An 18,391-nucleotide genomic window follows, 5' to 3' on the forward strand; every position below is an offset into this window, starting at 1 on the left:
TATAGAATATTATATCGATATGGTTTTTTTTCCACAAAAACATCCCTAATTACTTTCCTTTAATAAAAAAAAAATATTTTAAAGGAAGTCATGGGGCCGTATTCAAGCACTAGAAATCATACTCAAGTCCTGACTTGAGCATTGAGTAGAGTCCTGGAATACGATCTTTAGTTTAGTTGTTTTTTTGTAATTAGCTGGGAGTACACAGCTAATTACAAAAAAACAACACGCAGAACGAAAATTCAACTGTTTTCTCTAGCCAATAAAAATAATAATACCGGCCATTGATTAAACACACTAATTATGACCTATGAATGTTTGTAGTTATACACTAGAAAAATAAGTATGTGTAAATAACACCCATCTATCTACATCTGATCCATAGATGATCTGATCCCATGCAATTCTGAAATTTTGCCTTGTGTCTAATATAAGTACCTACGAGCAGAATTAGGGAATGGAATAGTGCAATTTTTATTAATTCTGTACGTGATACAGGGAAGGCATACTAGTCCGACTACACAATTAGGTAGGTGCTCTCATGGATGATTCACATGACTTATCAACTTCTATTCGAAAAAACTTTATGGAGACGGGTATTGAATAGCTGTTACAATAAATCTTTCGTAGCTATTACACGTATCGTTTTCGAAGTGAAAAGTTACAGGGAATTTTATACCTATATATATTCTTACTTACGAATAATACTCGTTATCATTGTTAAAAGCTAAGTTATCGCCACCGAATAATATAATGCATATTAAGGTCTCAGTAAATATTTTTAGAGACGACTCGCGCCCAGCCGTGAGACGTGAAAGACTGATACCTATAACAAATATAGGCAAGGACAACGTAAAAAAATCATGCGTTAATGTTATTTTATTGGCATCTGTCCTGTACAATTATAAGTTCACAGTTAAAGACTGTATTCGTTGCTTTATAAATTACCTTGCATATTTACTTATAAAACTGAAATGTTCTGGCTCAGAAGGCAAGCGTTATTTACTTTACGGCCTTTAATAAGTATACGTATTTATAGGTATTATTGTTGCATAGCAACGGGAATCTGGTTACGTAGATAGGTACTTTGATTACTTACGGCTAATAAATAGTTAATTCCTTTTACGGTTAAAACCCTTTATTTAGGCAGCACCAGTTCCACGAACTAGATAATTCTGTTCTATTTTACCCTTTCCTTGAATTGGTACGACGCTTTGCCTAACATATTGTAGAATTTTATTGTAATCGTAGGGATATCCTAAATTTTGTTTTTTATTTTCATTAAAACTTTGTGTTTTGTAAGTTATCACTTTAAAATAAATTCTACATAAGACCTTACATATCGTCGCCCTACTTTCTCAAACTCATTGTATATACAAATTACAAGACTGTATATACAAATTTTGCAGGTTGTTTTCACATCACATTTCCTTCATATTCACACACTGGCATTTACCTATTCTTAAAGTAATGCATCCAAATTAACCCCCTTGATAAGAAATTTAAAATAATTAGAAAGTTTTAGCACTTCCTGAATAATCACTCTTTATAAGATACGAGTTTAAGAAAGTAAGGCATTGATATGTATTATTTTATTATATTGTGTGAATGCTGGTGCTGATATCGTTTTTATAGTAACACAATTTTCCTTTCCGATCCGTTGTTTAATTAAATGTCACTAGCGAAGATTAGTCGTTGCCACTGTTTTAGACTGTTATTTAATCATTAATTAATTACAATCAGAATTACGAGTCAAACGACCTCTGAGCAACTGCCATAGGCTATATACAATTGAAAAATTGGCTTTGAATTTTAGAATTTGAATTTCAGTTGCAAGGTATTCTCAATAAATTGTTATACATAGAAAATGAATCAATTTTTCGGATATATATCGCGGAGACTTGTTTTTGCAAACCAACGTTCGATGGAACCTGTAGGAAATGTTTGAAAAAAGAAATATGGACGCGATTTAGATCCGAAAAATAATTTTATTTCTTAGTATCATTCACATAAAGTTAAATGATATTTCTCAAATGATTTAATGTTGTACCGTCCTAAGCTTACCGCAGTGTTGGGTAAAAAATCATGGTAACTATCTGTTATAAAAACAATCACTTCTAAACAAATGATTTGCAGCCCCTTCTAAGGAACGAATCCTACCCACGGTCTTTCTGTGATCCCAAGTTCGCTTACAAAAAAGGAGCTACGAATAAGGGGACCGCATTGCAAAAAGTGACTGCAGCAGTCATAAAGCATCATTTCTTAAAAGCGATGTATTGTCTAGAAAGAGGATCCGGACGAAAAAAGAATAGTTAAAAAAATTACCCTACCTATAGAACTAAAGCCCAATTGTTAATCGAACAGAAAAGAACAGTTATAAACTGAATCGTAAAACGTAGGTATAAGTACCCTATGATCCCTTCGGTGAAATTACATTGGTTACCTACATATTTTGACTTTACTTGTAATAGATATACAATCTGCCAAAAAAAATGCCATATCGACAATGTTATTTTAAAAAGTCACAGTTTAATTATAACCATGACTAAGTATGTGTGTAGATACTTAAAAGTCACCGGAAGTGTGCTTACGAAAGTCACGTAAACGTAAGATATCATTCGATCATTTCGTTTCTAAGGGTCGTATTCTAGAACTCTACTCAATGTTCAAGTCAGGATTGCAATGGAAACACAAGCACAGGAAATACGACCCTAATGGCAGGTACTTGCTAGAAATCATACTCAAGTCCTTGCCATTAGGGTAGTATTTCCAGGGCTTGAAATCATACTCAAGTCCTGACTTGAGCATTGAGTAGAGTTCTAGAATACGACCCTTAGTTCTTAATGCGTAGAGCTTAGCTCCACTGGAACTACTCTTTGCCGTGTTTTACTGGGCGTAATCGAGTGTGCCCAGACGATTTTTCCGTAAATATAAGACATATCAAAAGCCTTAAAACTGATATAGAAAGTACGTTACCTAGAAATATGATATGACATTCGTAGAAAGGCTTTAGATGACCTAATTTAAAAGGTTTCTAACAATAAGTTTAAAGATAACGAAACTGCTATAAGTAAAGTACTTATAATAACTACCTATATTTTAATTGAATAAAAACAAGGTGATGTTTATTTTTAAGTCGGTACAAAATTTTGAATTCAAAGCAGTTGTTCGAAACTGAAGCTTCTCTACGAATGTCATATTACTAAAGTATGTGAGCATTTAACGTTAAAATTTGAGATATTTCTAGTACTATTTTTGAAAAATGAATGATGTTGTTTTACTCATTAGGCATATGTAATTTCGATATCAGTTTAAAGGTTTTTGATATTTTATAAATTTACGGAATAATCGCCTCGGCACACTTAAAGATTACACCCCGTATATCTCCCGAGGTAATATTGGACACAATCTGGGTAATTCCCTGTACTATGAGTACCAGATCAAAGAAATTTACCCTGGGATACCAACCCAGAAAACTCAAACCAGAGCTAATTTAGAAAAGTTCATATCCCAAATTAGTTCTACCGGGAATTTAACCCGGGATCTCCTCATCTAACGCCTTGTATTATCTGTAAGGTCACAGAAGTCGTGAAGTCCCTACAACATGGTTATTTTTAGGATCGAAGTGCACAGCTAGGTATCTTCTAGGCGAACGTATACTATTCCTCGTCCACATCTTCAGTTGCCATTAGGTGAGCTGGTGGACAAACGTAAACTCTATAATATTATAATATGTATATAATTACCTATATAAAGGAGTACCTAGAGTCCGGAGCTATCCACTGGTAGATGTGCCCACAGCAAAAAGTATAAGTCCAAGAAACATGAATACTTCAAGGTACGTTACTTTTATTCAGTGTAGGCATACTAAGGACGGATTTTTCGAAATTCAACCCCTAAGAGGGTGAAAAACGGTAAAAATATTTGTATGAAAAATCGTATTCCTTGAACTTATAAAGCTGTAACTTAACTTATACATATTCTATATTGCTCCTGGTAATAGATTGCCATAATATTTTTTGAAAACTACACCTAAATAAGGTTGAAATGGGGAATTAAAGTTAGTTTGGAAACTTTTACGCGCGGTGTCATTTGCTTCAAACTTGTTTTGGATACATTAAATACATAATAAATAAACACGTGTCTCAGGGTTTTTCAAAACAACCCCTAAAAAGGGGTAAGTCAAGTACCTAAGTATTTTTAAAAAACTTTTTGTACAGAAAATCGTATTTCTTACATTTGCACACTGGAAATTTTTTATTTGTGTGTTAGTGTTAGTTATAATATATATGTATATATATATAGCGCATGTAAAAATTTTACGCGGACCAAGTCGTGGGCTACAGCTAGTATTAGAAAATAATCATAAACATTGTTAAGCGAGTCCAAAAAATAAATAAAAACAAAAACGATCTGTCTCCACTGCAACTGTTCAAGCAGTACGTATGAAACACTGAAGAATATTTTGTGATTTTATTGGAAGTCTTTACTTGACGACTACAACCAAAGCTACTTCTTACAGCTGCTACTTTATTATAAAAAAAAAAGAATACATGAAAATAAATAATAATTATGCAGAAGCGTTTTGCTGCGTCGCTCTTGTGACGCTAACAAGCTAAGAATTTGAATTATTTGCCTTGTGGACTTGACGTTCGTACCTACGTTTAGGTGATGTTGTAATGAAATTTTACATATATAAGTAGATACCTATGGTAGATACTCAAAAAATATAATTGGCTAGATCCTGATTGTAACTTTCCTGAATACGTCTACTTACTAAAATAAGTAAGTAATGCGTCGGTAAGATTAAGAGGTATTGAAAGGAAAGTAGTAAGCACCGAGGATATATTATATTTTTGGCTCTTTGTGCGTATAGATAAATTAGGTACCTACTTATTTCTTTTTAAGCTTAAGCTATTTAAAAGAAATAACGTTTAAGTAGCTATAGCGTAACTAACAATATTTATATTTATGAATAATTATTATGAATGCCCTTAAAATTGTTGGTATATTATTCTACTTAAGTATGAATAATAGTGTAAACTAGGTCTAGCTCTAGCTAGACCTAGTTTACTAGACCCCATTTGTATAGGTGTTCTCATTATCTAGAGATAATGAGAACACGAGAACACCTATACAAATGGGGTCTAGACACTAGAATTAAAACTAAATGGCACAAGGTAATGTATATTCTATTAATGTAACAATAAGAAATATTAGGAGTTAGTAATAACTTGAGAGTAAGAGTAAACCAACGCGTAATACTTTCATACACTGAACACGGGTCGCGTTCTAAATGAGAGTTCGCGGCATTGTACAAATTGATTGTGGGTACCTATATACTAAATCTATGATTGGCATGGATCTAGAAGACGATTCAGCATGTGTATCTATCTACCTACTACGCTGCACGACTGCACATTAAACCTTTTTGCTTTATTAGCCTGTATGCTGGAAAATAAATCTCGAATGAGTATGTCTGACAGGGATATCTTTCTAATAGTGTGCACAAAATAACTATCTATTATTTAGCTTTTCTTTGCCTGAATTGACCCACTATAGGGCAAAGGCCTTCCTTTTCATTTTCGACTCTTCCTCATCAGCACTGTCTTAAATCATATTATGTCCGAAATCTTATCGAACTATATAATTTTTAACAACTAGAGAATTACGTTATTACGAATATTAATTATTTTGTTAACTTAAAATTTGCCAAATGATTGACTAAACATAGTTGTAAAACTTATTACAAGAGCTCAAGAATGTGTTTCACTACTATAATCTGTAGGTCTTATCACCCTTATTTCTTTAGAAATAAAAACTACTCAATGTTCCCACGAAATATCAAATCGTAAACAAACGCTCTGCCATTCAGGCGCTATGTTTTATTGGCATCCCTTTCCCCCTAAGATTTTGTTCGTTTGCCGCGCTTTTTATGCTTTCGAATAAACGTTGGCGGCATTTGAATTGTGGCGCGAGTTAATTTTGTTAGAAGCTTGGTAAAGGGAGTCTCGAGTGGACTGGGTCATTTTTTGAGGTACTTCTTATAAGGAGGTTATAAAAAACTGAGCCAAATATACTAGTATCTTTCATAAGTCAACTCCTAGAGTAGTTATTTTAACATTTTAATGCTTAAAACATCTAAATTTCATCAAAATAAATATTGGAAGTAAATGTATGAAACCTATAAATACGTACAAATTTCTACGTTACGTGTACACCATAAGACTCAAAATTGTAAATTCATGGCTACTTATACGTCACGGATATACGTAGTACAGGATGCCATATAGATTCCGTGCGGTTGGCAACGTGTATTCTCTCAGCCAATCAGAACAGTCGTAGATGGCGCTACAGTAGCGACGCGATACGACCGACCCAAGCCTTGCACGGGAACATTTGCTTCGAGCTCCATACATTTTCTTCTGGTTCTCTACGTCTACAGTTTGGTTGTGTACCAGTTCAAAAATAATTTCAAAATTTTTGCCATCAGGTAAGTTTAATAATTTTTCTACTGATAGTCAAGTGTTTTATTAAGCTTAATATTAGTAGTCAATCCGTCATTTGTAAAATTATCTCTCATTCCACGTTGGAATTCTACTTCAAACATGGCCATAGGCATCGCCGTACTTTCCTTAGTAGCGTGGCTATAGGAAAGGACGCCTTATTTTCAATAATTTATTTCTCGAATCTTTTCCATTGAAGGTTCGTAACAGTTCTTCTACAAGTTTTAGATTAATAGTTAAGGGATTATTTCGTAATATCGGGTTTATTAGTTATTGCGTATTTTCAAGTCAAATCGTGAAAACAAAATGGCTCGTCAACCCAAGCTTGGGCCAGTGAACTCGTTATATGGGGCAATATGTGATTTTGTTGATTTTTACCTTATTCTTAATTTCTAAAGTGCGTTTTTTAGCTGTTGATTTAATTATTAATTATTGGAAATTCGTATTTCTACTACAAAGTCGCGTAAAACCATTTCCCGCCAAAACGCCGCCTTACTGTGCCTCGTATGCGGAGTAAAGGCTAGGCATGCACTCGGTAGCGTCGAGCATGGCCCGCATAACCTGTTGCCATTAATTTTCTCAGTTTTTAGCTAAATTTTGTCATTCAGTGCAGTCATGTTTTCTTGCAGGAAAAAAGTAAAAATGTCGGACAAACCAAAACGCCCCATGTCAGCGTATATGCTGTGGCTGAACAGTGCCCGGGAACAGATCAAGGCTGACAACCCTGGACTGAAAGTCACTGAAATCGCGAAGAAAGGCGGAGAAATTTGGAGAGGGATGAAGGACAAGAGTGTAAGTCTATTATCTTTACATGTAGCGTCCTTTGTCTTTGATTTACATTTATTTATCGATTTGATTGCTAAATTGTTTGCAAATGTTCAGGTATGGGAGGAGAAAGCGGCAAAGGCAAAAGAACAATATACTAAAGACTTGGAGTCATATAACGCCAACGGCGGCGGCGGCGAAGGTGGCGGCAAGAAGGCGCAGAAGCGAGGGAAGAAGGGAAAGAAGGTGGCTGCACCCGTAAGTCTTCATGTCCCATCTCAATTACTGATCACTGCCTATTAACATGTATTTACTTTTGGCTCCACTAATTCACCTACATTTGAATAGATACAATTTCTTTCTTTTCTTTTATAGAAATCCAAGAAGAAGAAGGAGGAGTCCGATGATGAAGAGGAGGGTGGTGAGGAAGAGGAGGAAAGCGAATGATCTCCCTGCTGGAAACACGTCTCATGTTCATATTGAATAATTTACTCGGACTTAATTTATTACAACGGAACATGCTTTCCAAAGTCTGTAATGTACACCAAGAAATTATTTTCTACATAAATTTTTATGTTGATCAAATCCAATTTTACGATGAATTTACTTTTATTCAATAAAATTAATGCATGACTTTCATTCTACAGAGGAGTATTGACATAGTTATAAGTGTAACATGTGCAGACTTTGGAAAGATCACCGCAGGCTAAGGTAGTAGGTTTCTAAGCCTCAAAAATAATGTTTAAGAGTTAGCGTGTATCACTGGGGAATTGTACAGTTAGCCCTCCCTCGTTAAGTTCGCTGTAACTACAGGATGCTCTTTTGAGATGACTTTGGTTTTTAAAAACTTGTATGTCTAATACCTACAATATTTTCAAAGCTGTGCTTTGAATATGCCATAGTATTTACAGTGTTTATAAGTTTGCATTCTTGACTAGAGTTTTGGACAGACTACACCATGTAAAATTAGAGAAAGATTACATACAAGGATTATGATGGCTTATTGTTAATTAAACCTACCTCTTCTCATTGTAAATTTCAATGCTGATAATGGTACCAAACTTAGCTAAGATCAGACCTCATGACTTTGATCGTGATGGACAATTTAAATAATTTTAGGAAATTGAAGTGTATGTTGTATTTTTAGTTAGTAAATAGGTAGGTTTTCGATGTGATTTGTCTCTCAAATTTTACATTTGTGTTATTTTGTAAATGAGAACTAGCATTCCTCATGTCAATACGGATTTTACATGTTCAATAAAGTAATTTCATATGACGCCCATCGCTTTTTTTTATAGATTACTTGCAATTTCAGTTAACTGAAATGCATGTGACCATAATTGGGTAGCTATATACAAAATCTATGATAATTACCTAACACTGAAATCGCCTTTGTCGGGCATAGTAAATTGCACATGCATTTCTTCGTAGGTATGTACTTATTTAACAGTGCACAACGTAGTTGTTCGCAGTGCTCAAATTCGAATGCTAACAGATTGACTGCATGTTTTCAGTTAATGTGTGAAGTCGTAATTAACTTATTGCAGTCTAGTCTCGGCTGCACAAGTTGATTATGACCTCACGCATTATCTACTAACATGCAGTCAATCTGTTAGCAGCCTTATTCGACATCGTGCAGACGGCAGCACATACGTACTGACGAGTCTTGTTTTGTTGCACTTGAGGCGATATTCGAACATAAGTGTATAGCTTGACGTACTGTTGACTGTACACCGAAATTCGATTAGCATTCCGTCTGAATATCGGCTGACAAATAGGTTTAGCGATTAATGAGGCACTTTTCATATAAAAATTATTTTTTTACTTTTTGGCCCCACCTATTTATTGGTCTTGCCTTTCCTAATTTGTGAACTTCACATTATGTCACCTCGCGCGCTCCAGATATACAATACTCTGCGCGCTCCGGTTGTCACACACTTGCGCAGTGATGGTAGAAAACCTACGAATTTGTCAGTGTATCTACCGAATTCTGGTCTCACCTACGGAAATTACCAGCAAATGTACGGATTTTCGTTCCATCCACTGAAATAAAGGTAAAAAAATTAAATTGTGTGTAAAACGAGTAACGGAAAACGACAGGGTTATGAAGGGAGCGCGTCCCGGCTGTCATGATGAAATCTTGCAGAACACAGGACCGGAGTGCTCGATAGGTATCGACATTAAAAAAAATATCGAATCAATCTGATATTATCGTATCATTCGGTACCGATTAGTACTATCGATATATTTTATCCGATACATGAAAAATCGTACACAGGTACACAATTTAAAATTGTACTTGCAGAAACAAAACGCACTTCGAACGCTGATTCGCTGGTCATCATTTAGTTAGTGACCACTCTAGTGGTTATATTCTCATTGGCTGACCGCACACACACAATAATAATATTGTTTGTGTGCGTGCAATATTGTTCTGTTGACACATACATAAACTTGCATTGCCAAATGCCAATAGACATGCGGAATAGCGTTACATTTCTATCGCCGTGACTGTCGTTCCGGTTCCAAAAAAATCACAGTGATAAATCATCGTGATTTTGTCACGACAGTTACTTCCGTGACCTTGTCACGCCTATAACTTACATCACGATATACGGTTTTAGCCAGCGGCTTCTTTCTAATACCTATAGCCGTTTTTTATAGAATGATTTAAGTTTTTACTCCCTTTGTAATAAGTTTCAATTCCATTCAAAAAGTTGATTTTCTATGTAATGTAATTTTGTTTGTTATTTATTTAATGCGAGTCTTTGGATTGTTAAAAATAGCAATAAAGTGTAATGTAATTATATTTCTAGTAGAATGCACAAAGTAGATTATACATAAATATAAAATACCAATTCTTCCTATAATAAAACAAATATACAAAAATATTTTACTTTGTTCATAAATAGGTTTATAATAACTGCTGCAGATTTTTTTCATCCGCCTTTTCTAGTAGTAATAAGCACCCGTAGGTGCACCCTTGTAAGTGAGCAAAGAAAGTAATCCTATTTCATTCACTCCCATCGCCGAAATGGCCCGATTTGAAAAGAACTACAATGAGTGATGCCCTCAATCACCACGGAACGGAGATCGCGCATTGTATCAAATACGTATGTCGTGATGTGAGTGACGGGGATAGCTATTGGAACGGAGGAACACCTATGTGACTTTGGAACGTCGTTCCTCCAGAACGAGTCACGGTGATACTGTTTGATCATCGTGATTTTTTCATCGTGACGTTATTTATCACCCACCTCTAATTGCCAATAATATTGTATGTGTACGACTAGATATTGAGAATATAGGAATAAGAAATACATTTGATTATTGTGTAAAAACTGGTGGATTTACTTATTTACTCTTAGTACATTTTCCTTCCTTTTGTCTTTTAGCATTATTTACGAAACTTCAAAGTGTACATTATACTGGATAGTAGTAGATAGAGGCGAGTACCGAACCGAGTTAGCTCGAGTTCTAACTCTTCGTTCTAACTCGAGTTGACTCGTTGTGGGAGTAACTTGAGTTAATCGAGTTACATAACTCGACTCGCTCATCTCTAAGCACCAAAAACACAAACCACGGGAAGTCGACTTAGTTTTTTCTTTTAAAAATCAGATTTTTGCTTTGTGTGGTATCACCACTATTTAATTCACATAAGTTGTTACTTGTAATAATATTTATCATCAGTGTTAACCTAATACATATTTCTTGTGTCTGATTTTTGTGGAACATTGAAAATCGCAATACTTTAAAAACAGCATTGTCAAGAGTCAAGGCGTGTGTTCAATGAAACAAAATCTGTGAACAAAATGTTTTGAATTTTGTTGTATCCTGAATTATTGCATTAAGCAATTAGTAATTAGCTGTAACTTATTCGAAAGTCCTATAAAAGCAGCACAAGACAACCCTCTTTCACAATTTCAGTTTGAAATATTCTTCTCATGTAAACTACATAATTATTATTTTATAAACATTTTACCTATAGAATTAATTTTTCTTTAAAAACACCTTCAAATTTTTTTTATTGTACCAATCAACACCAAGTTCAATAATCATAATCAATAAATACTAAATGGAAACTTGTGCTCATTGCCTTAAAGTGTAATTCTTAATTTATTTATTTGTAAATCAAACAGCGATGGCTGTTGAAAATGCTGGGTCACAAGTGGCTCTGGTCACTGGTGGATACGACCATACCATCAAGTTATGGCAGGCGCACAGTGGCGTCTGTCTGCGAACCATGCAACACCCGGACTCGGTAAGATTCTCAAATAACCCTAGTTAAAAGAGAAAAATGATGACGTTTTATTTTTCATCATAGCGGGATAGAGATTAAATCTCAAGATCTGAGACATTGGATAGAAATTTAATCGCACCATAAAAACCTGGATTTGTTATTCCTTAAATTTTACAAAACTTTTGGTGAAAATTTTGAAAAGTTGTATAATTATAATACAAAGGTGTAGGGGTCGTATTCTAGAACTCTACTCAATGCTCAAGTCAGGATTTGAGCAGAATTTAGTATGATTTCAAGCACTGGAAAACCCTAATGGTGGACTTGAGTATGATTTTCAGTGCTCACTGCAATACTCAAGTCCTGACTTGAGTATTGAGTAGAGTTCTGGAATATAACCCTAAGATAATAAACCATAATGCAGAATTTTATGAGACATTACCTGGTTCCTTATTGTAAAATTATAATGAACTTTTTGGAAATGGTTCTAAATATAATATTTTCAGGTAATAGTCAAAATTTCGAACTACTTATTTATAATAGTACTGAATATTGTTATATGAATATAATATTTAATTAAAGATGTTTATTGTTTTCTATGTTTGTTGTTTTATAAATCTTTAGTTAAACAAAAAAATTAAAGAGAACAGCAGCAGCATATGACGTATGAAACTCCCTACTAAATATTGTATTTCACTAGTTAACCAAGTGACAGCTGAAGTTTGTTTATTTTTACTAAACCTTTAATATTATAAAACAGTTATTATAACGAAATATGTGACAAATTCGCAGACTTTTCTAAACTGCAAAATTTGAACAATGTATGAAAACTGTGCTATAGTTTTCAACATAGAATTTAGAAGATTGATTGATATTGATTGATTTATTGATTACAGTTTGTTCAATCAGAGTCAGGTATTTTAACAATGATTCAGTGAATAACATCCATTACTAATTTACATGTTTTATTACAGCAAGTAAATGGCCTAGAAATCACTCCAAATGGTCAGATGGTAGCAGCTTGCGGATATCAGCACATTCGTCTGTACGACCTGGCTAGTGCTAATCCTGACCCTGTACACCACTTTGAGGGTGTTACCAAGAATGTGTCGAGAGTTGGCTTCCAGGTAATGTTTATTACACACATAGTTTTAGTGTCTTTCTTGCATTTGTTTTCCGACTGATTTATTGTTTTCGAAAATTGTTACCTATGTAAGTTGTGTAAATAATACAGGGTTATTAGTAAAACACTACAGTACTATATTATTAGCATCATGAACAACAACTTCTATTTTTACTAATTCACAATTTTTACAATTTCAAATTTTTAATAATTCATCAGATTTTACCTTCGTACTAAAGTCATAACTGTGCAAAACACAGAAAAGGGGGGGTGGGAGTCAATAATGTTTTTATTATTATAGTACATATATGTTTCTCTCCCAAGTAATTGTTATCCTATATTATATGCTTAGCGTGCTGTGTTATTATGAGTTCAAAAATATAATTTAGTTTAGTTTAATGAAACAGGCATCTTCTGGTCGAGCACATTCTATCGTAGATCCTATCTTTGTAGGTAGGCTAGGCATGGTCAAAAGGGAGTTCATTTAATTTAAAAACAAATGAAAAAAACTATAATATGTAATTATTAATTACAGGAAGATGGCAAATGGATGTACACAGGCGGAGAAGATTGTACAGCCAAAATATGGGACCTCAGGTGGGACTTGAATGATTTAATCCTTAAAGAAAATGATTCAGACAGGCATTGTAGAATCTTTTATTACTCATCCATAACATTTTTTTTTAAATCATTTGCAATTAGTACCACTATTAGCAAATGTGCTGATATTATAATTATTAATATAAAGATCGAACACTCAGAAAAAATTCTTTCGATCCGATCGGATTCAAACCGACGTCTTCTTGCATACTGTGCCAGACGCTATACCAAGTAAGCCACGGAACGAACCAACGGACCTCACGAATTTTTCTATGTGCTTGCATCGTGTCTTTGTACTTGGTCTTTCAACGACTTTTTAGTCGTAGCGCCATCTATGAGAAATCTATGACAGATTTATCACCCAGTTAGTACCTTTACAGCTACCAGTCCTGGCGAGAGATGTCGCTATTCACTGTATTAATTACATTTTTATTGAATTGATATTCAATTATTTTTTGTGAAATTACTCCACTAGTTTGTTATAATTATTAATACAAAGATCGAACACTCAGAAAAAATTCCTTCGGCCGGGAGAAATATTTGTATGGCCTACAATTATTTCTCTCGTAAGTTTGGGTGTAATTTGTGGTTGTCTATGTGTGTGTCCATGGCGCCCGCGACACAGGGTTTGCCTAGTGGCGGGGCTATGTTGAGTGTGTGCGTTATTTTTTTTTGGCCTGCAATTTTAACTACTTTGTTTATAACCAGGGGTCGTCAGTTCCAATGTCAAAGAATATTTCAAGTGCCTGCACCAGTGAATGCTGTAATTCTTCACCCTGATCAGACTCAGATCATGGTGGGTGACCAGAGTGGTATTATTCATATGTGGGATCTGCGCAATGATCAGAATGAACAACTGGTGAGCGTGTTTAATATTTAAATATTTATATTATATTATACATGTTACAATCAACATACATTTATCATCAAAAATTATTATTTTTATTAAGGTGCCAGTTTCGTAATGGGTGAAAGAATGAACTAACTTTCTCACCAGTCCAAAGAGTGTGTGATACAAGAGTAGTCACTTTGGTCTTAATTAAATTAAAGGTTTCAAATTATGTTGATCTTACATGTATATTGGTTGACGATTCAATTATGTTTATTCCCAATGGGATGTTTTAACAAACGAATGAAATAGCAAAATGTACTCAAGCTGAGTGCACATTTTGTGCTGCCATTCTTATTAGCTGCTTATTGTAAACTACTAATTCATTTTGTATTTTATTGTTACCACCTAGTAGTAGTAAAACAAAGCACTATTTTCTTCAGATTCCTGAAGCAGAAGCTTCAATCCAAGATATTGCGATAGACCCTGAAGGCAAGATGATGGCCGCGGTAAACAACAAAGGCAATTGCTACGTGTGGACGCTAAGCGGCGAGCCGCCGCGCCCCGTGCCTCGCAAACACATACAGGCACATCGAAAGTATGCATTGAGGTGCAAATTCAGCCACGATTCCACGTAAGTATAGAATTTAAAATAACAAATTGCTACGTGTACCCAACACTGAATATCATTGTTTCATATCATACGTTATTTAAGGCTTTCAATTCATCTGCGTGGAAGAAAGACGCTCATGATTGGTCGATTATACTTGTATCAAGTAATAGGATTGAAGTCATGACATGACTATCTTTGTTGTATGATTAGGATGTTGGTGACGACATCGGGCGACTGTTCTGCGAAGGTGTGGAACACGAGTGACTGGTCGCTGATGCGCGAGCTACGACACGACACGCAGCGCTGGGTCTGGGACTGTGCCTTTAGCATCGACTCCAGATATCTCTTCACTGGTAAGTTTGATTGCACATTTTAGATATAAATTATAGTAATAGCCGCTCTAGATTTTCATCCTATATAAAAACGTTGCCATAATCATATTATAGGGCAAGTTAAATAAATAAATAAATAAAAAGACTTTATTCTTCAACACAAAACAACCAATTGTGGCAATAACCTACTGTACCAATGATCCGACTTTTTTTAATGTTGATGTTAAATCTCTTGTTTTTCAGGGTCATCAGACAGTTACGCACGTCTCTGGGACTTAGAGAAGGGAACACTAGAAAGAGAGTACTGCGGCCATCAGAAACCAATTACAGCCTTGGCGTTTAAAGACCAGGCCATCTAACGCAAAGGGGCTAGATCCATAGGAATAGATACGTACCACTGGACGATCATACAAGAGAGAATGATAGAATATAGTATGACATACTTGTCTGACTTGGAATAACAATTTTATTTCGTGGGTTACACACTCGTACCGTGTCTACTGTGTGTGTATATACAACAATAGTTAAGGATACTACTAGATCCTGTATTGGAGATAGGAATGGAAAGGACATTGGTCTATGAATGTCACGTTGTAGTGTACACTATAGACACATTAAAACGACGCAGTATGGCAAAACGTGAACGTAACATATTAAGATTAAGATATAATATATTAAGTACTGTACTGTCTTTAACAAAATTATTTCATATGAGTTTATTCTCATTGACCGTGGCGAAGTCGTCTCTAGTGATGCCACGCTTAGAATCATATCCTCCTGACTACTAGAATCCTCACTGAAGATTTATATAATATACATTTGACCACATCGATAAATAATTAAGGTACATATAGTCTGTCTTTTTTAAAAACGGTGTAAAATGACAGCGCTTGCGAGTAACTAGTGATTGCAGTCGATAAATATTCTATCGACTATCGACTGAATATTGGTGACGCTTATGGAATAAATAACCGAACTTGTTTCATTTGAATCATCCCCGACCCATTATTTGTCGAATTATAGAGCACAAATTCTTTTGAAATGTGATAGTGCTGTCGTTCTCTTGACGCTTTGATGCACGTAGGTTTTCTTTGAGCAGTAAAAACATAGTTTGTCCAAGAATCTTTGTCTTTTCCACAAAAACCGAATCTGACCAAAATGCCTACTATACATACAGGTATGTAGGTCCCTATTTGCAATAGTTCGAAGAGGAATTCAGGAGAAAGTAGAATCGTGTTACACGTTATAAATGTAATAGGACACCATTTTTCTTATTGTTTTTGAGACAAGCTGTCTGGAGATTGCAGTCAAGAAGATACATTTGAGTTTAAGGTGACTCGACTCAATAAGGCTGTTTTTTAAGTATCATTATTGATATTAAGACTATGATGAAGATATAATTTTGTCAGTATACTTTGTAAACAGCAAATGCACATACGAGGTAAGGATTGTAGCTAGACTTCATGCTTAAATTGTCACTAAAACTGCTCAAATTTTGACTATTTATTTTATAATATTGTTCATTCGTTCACTATTTCTGGCCATGGCCAAATTAATATTATTCTTTAGAGAGGATTCTAACTTGACAGTTGCATAAAATGGGGTACTGAAGCGTCGTGTCTTTGATGTGGTACAGTGATTCGCATAAGGTGTGCAAGTGGATTAGCAAAGGCATGATATCACAAAAAGGTGTTTTGTGATTTTGCTAAAAGACATTTAGTTTACAATAATAATGTAACATACCTACCGAAGTATTGTAGACGTCGCTACATTTTTGGAAACAAAATGAAAAACAAAAACGCCAGGCCTTTGATTGGAAAGAAAATTCAGTCAAGCCAATAAATACAATGTAAATACCTCAACTTGTGTTCACTGCATTTATTGTAAATATTTCCTATTTAAAAGGCTTTTTTAAATATTATACGAATAAATGTTTTATAAAATACCTTCTGTAGTATTATTGAACATGGTAGTACTATAGGTAGTCAGCAGTTGAGACCTTACAAATGGACAAAGTTCGTAAAGATGGATTATTAGACTTAGCCCGGTTAATGTAAATAGTTAAATGCGGGCCATTTCGATGTGTTAAATCAAATGCACTGCGTGTGCTGTGCTGATTTTAAACACCATGTGAACTTTGCCCATGACATATGCAAACTATCATAATCACCCTCGTAAAATATTAATAACTAGCTGGGCCCTGTTTCACGAAACTTATCAGTTTAGTATTACTAGTCTCTTTATTATTATTATATTATATTAACTGCCTCCGTGGCCGAACGGTTACCATGCCGGACTGCCACGCAGAGGTCCCAGGTTCGATTCCCGGGCCGGGAGAAATGTTTGTATGGCTTACATTTATTTCTCTCGTGAGTTTGGGTGTAGTTTGTGGTTGTCTATGTGTGTGTCCATGGCACCCGCGACACAGGGTTTCCCTAGTGTGGGGCTATGTTGAGTGTGTGCGTTATTTATTTATTATTTTGTAGGTACTATTGTAACGTGCGTTTCACGTACTTACGATGATAAATTATTAGTTGCAAGGTAATATTTACTAGTCAATTATTACCATTGTAAACTGTGTTCTGTTTTATGAAAAACACTACTAGCCGAATATACTCATATATTACAAGGGTATTCCTACCAGTCGAAGGCGTATTGTAAACTTATATGAAAATTTTATCAATGGCGTCACTTAGAAAAAGATGTCGTCATGTTCGGAAAGTGAGGAAGAATTTGGAATAATACGACGTCGTCGAGTATTTTCACCTCGAAACTACCAAATAAAATAGATTTCTTATTTAATATGGACCATAAAGCAGCAATTTTTTTATATTTTTACCGCCGCGCCCCGCCCGTGGTCCTTCGTGTTTGTTTAGTGTGTTTATTTCTTCCGCCTTTTTTTTAAACGCTCGACGGAAATAAAAACTTAATAGCGGTAGAGCTCGTCCAGTGAAGTACCACCTTAAAATGCTTATAAATGACATAACAGATAAAAATCTTATACAAGTCAAAAACAAATTAAAAAGATTTTATATGAAAGATCAATATCAGAGGAGGCATACGCAAACTGGTCATTGATTTCATTGTTGTACCTTACATATTAACGCAACTCACTAGAAAAGGATAAATAATGTTTAATTTTAAGATTCTACCTTGAATGTACTGTAACTTGTTATTAATATTTGTAATAAACAGTTTTAAATTTTAACTTTTTTTTCTTACCTATTGCTGCCGCCAAACAGTTAGCATTACTACTACTTTCGGTTTGGAAGGGTAAGGGTGCTGGTGAAATTACAGGTATATGGGACTTTTCAACTTATGTTGACGTGTACAGTGGCAGGACCCTTAAGATCTTTACGATTAATTAATATTAATTTACTTTAACG

General features: G+C 34.8%; 1 protein-coding gene and 1 pseudogene across 1 annotated transcript; both read left to right on the plus strand.

Moving 5' to 3' along the window:
* The first annotated feature begins 5,170 nt into the window (after positions 1–5,170).
* LOC113235924 lies at positions 5,171–8,525 on the plus strand (annotated as a pseudogene).
* Positions 8,526–11,161: 2,636 nt separating this feature from the next.
* Positions 11,162–16,538, plus strand: LOC113235594 (target of rapamycin complex subunit lst8). Its single transcript, XM_026471355.1, has 8 exons — positions 11,162–11,217; positions 11,411–11,532; positions 12,483–12,635; positions 13,167–13,228; positions 13,940–14,090; positions 14,504–14,694; positions 14,884–15,026; positions 15,249–16,538. The coding sequence occupies exons 2-8, from the start codon at positions 11,413–11,415 to the stop codon at positions 15,362–15,364; spliced, it is 936 nt and encodes a 311-aa protein (XP_026327140.1). The 5' UTR covers positions 11,162–11,217; positions 11,411–11,412; the 3' UTR covers positions 15,365–16,538.
* Positions 16,539–18,391: the final 1,853 nt, after the last annotated feature.

This window comes from Hyposmocoma kahamanoa, unplaced genomic scaffold (assembly GCF_003589595.1).
Source record: "Hyposmocoma kahamanoa isolate Upper Pololo Valley unplaced genomic scaffold, ASM358959v1 88, whole genome shotgun sequence".
Classification (NCBI taxonomy): domain Eukaryota; kingdom Metazoa; phylum Arthropoda; class Insecta; order Lepidoptera; family Cosmopterigidae; genus Hyposmocoma; species Hyposmocoma kahamanoa.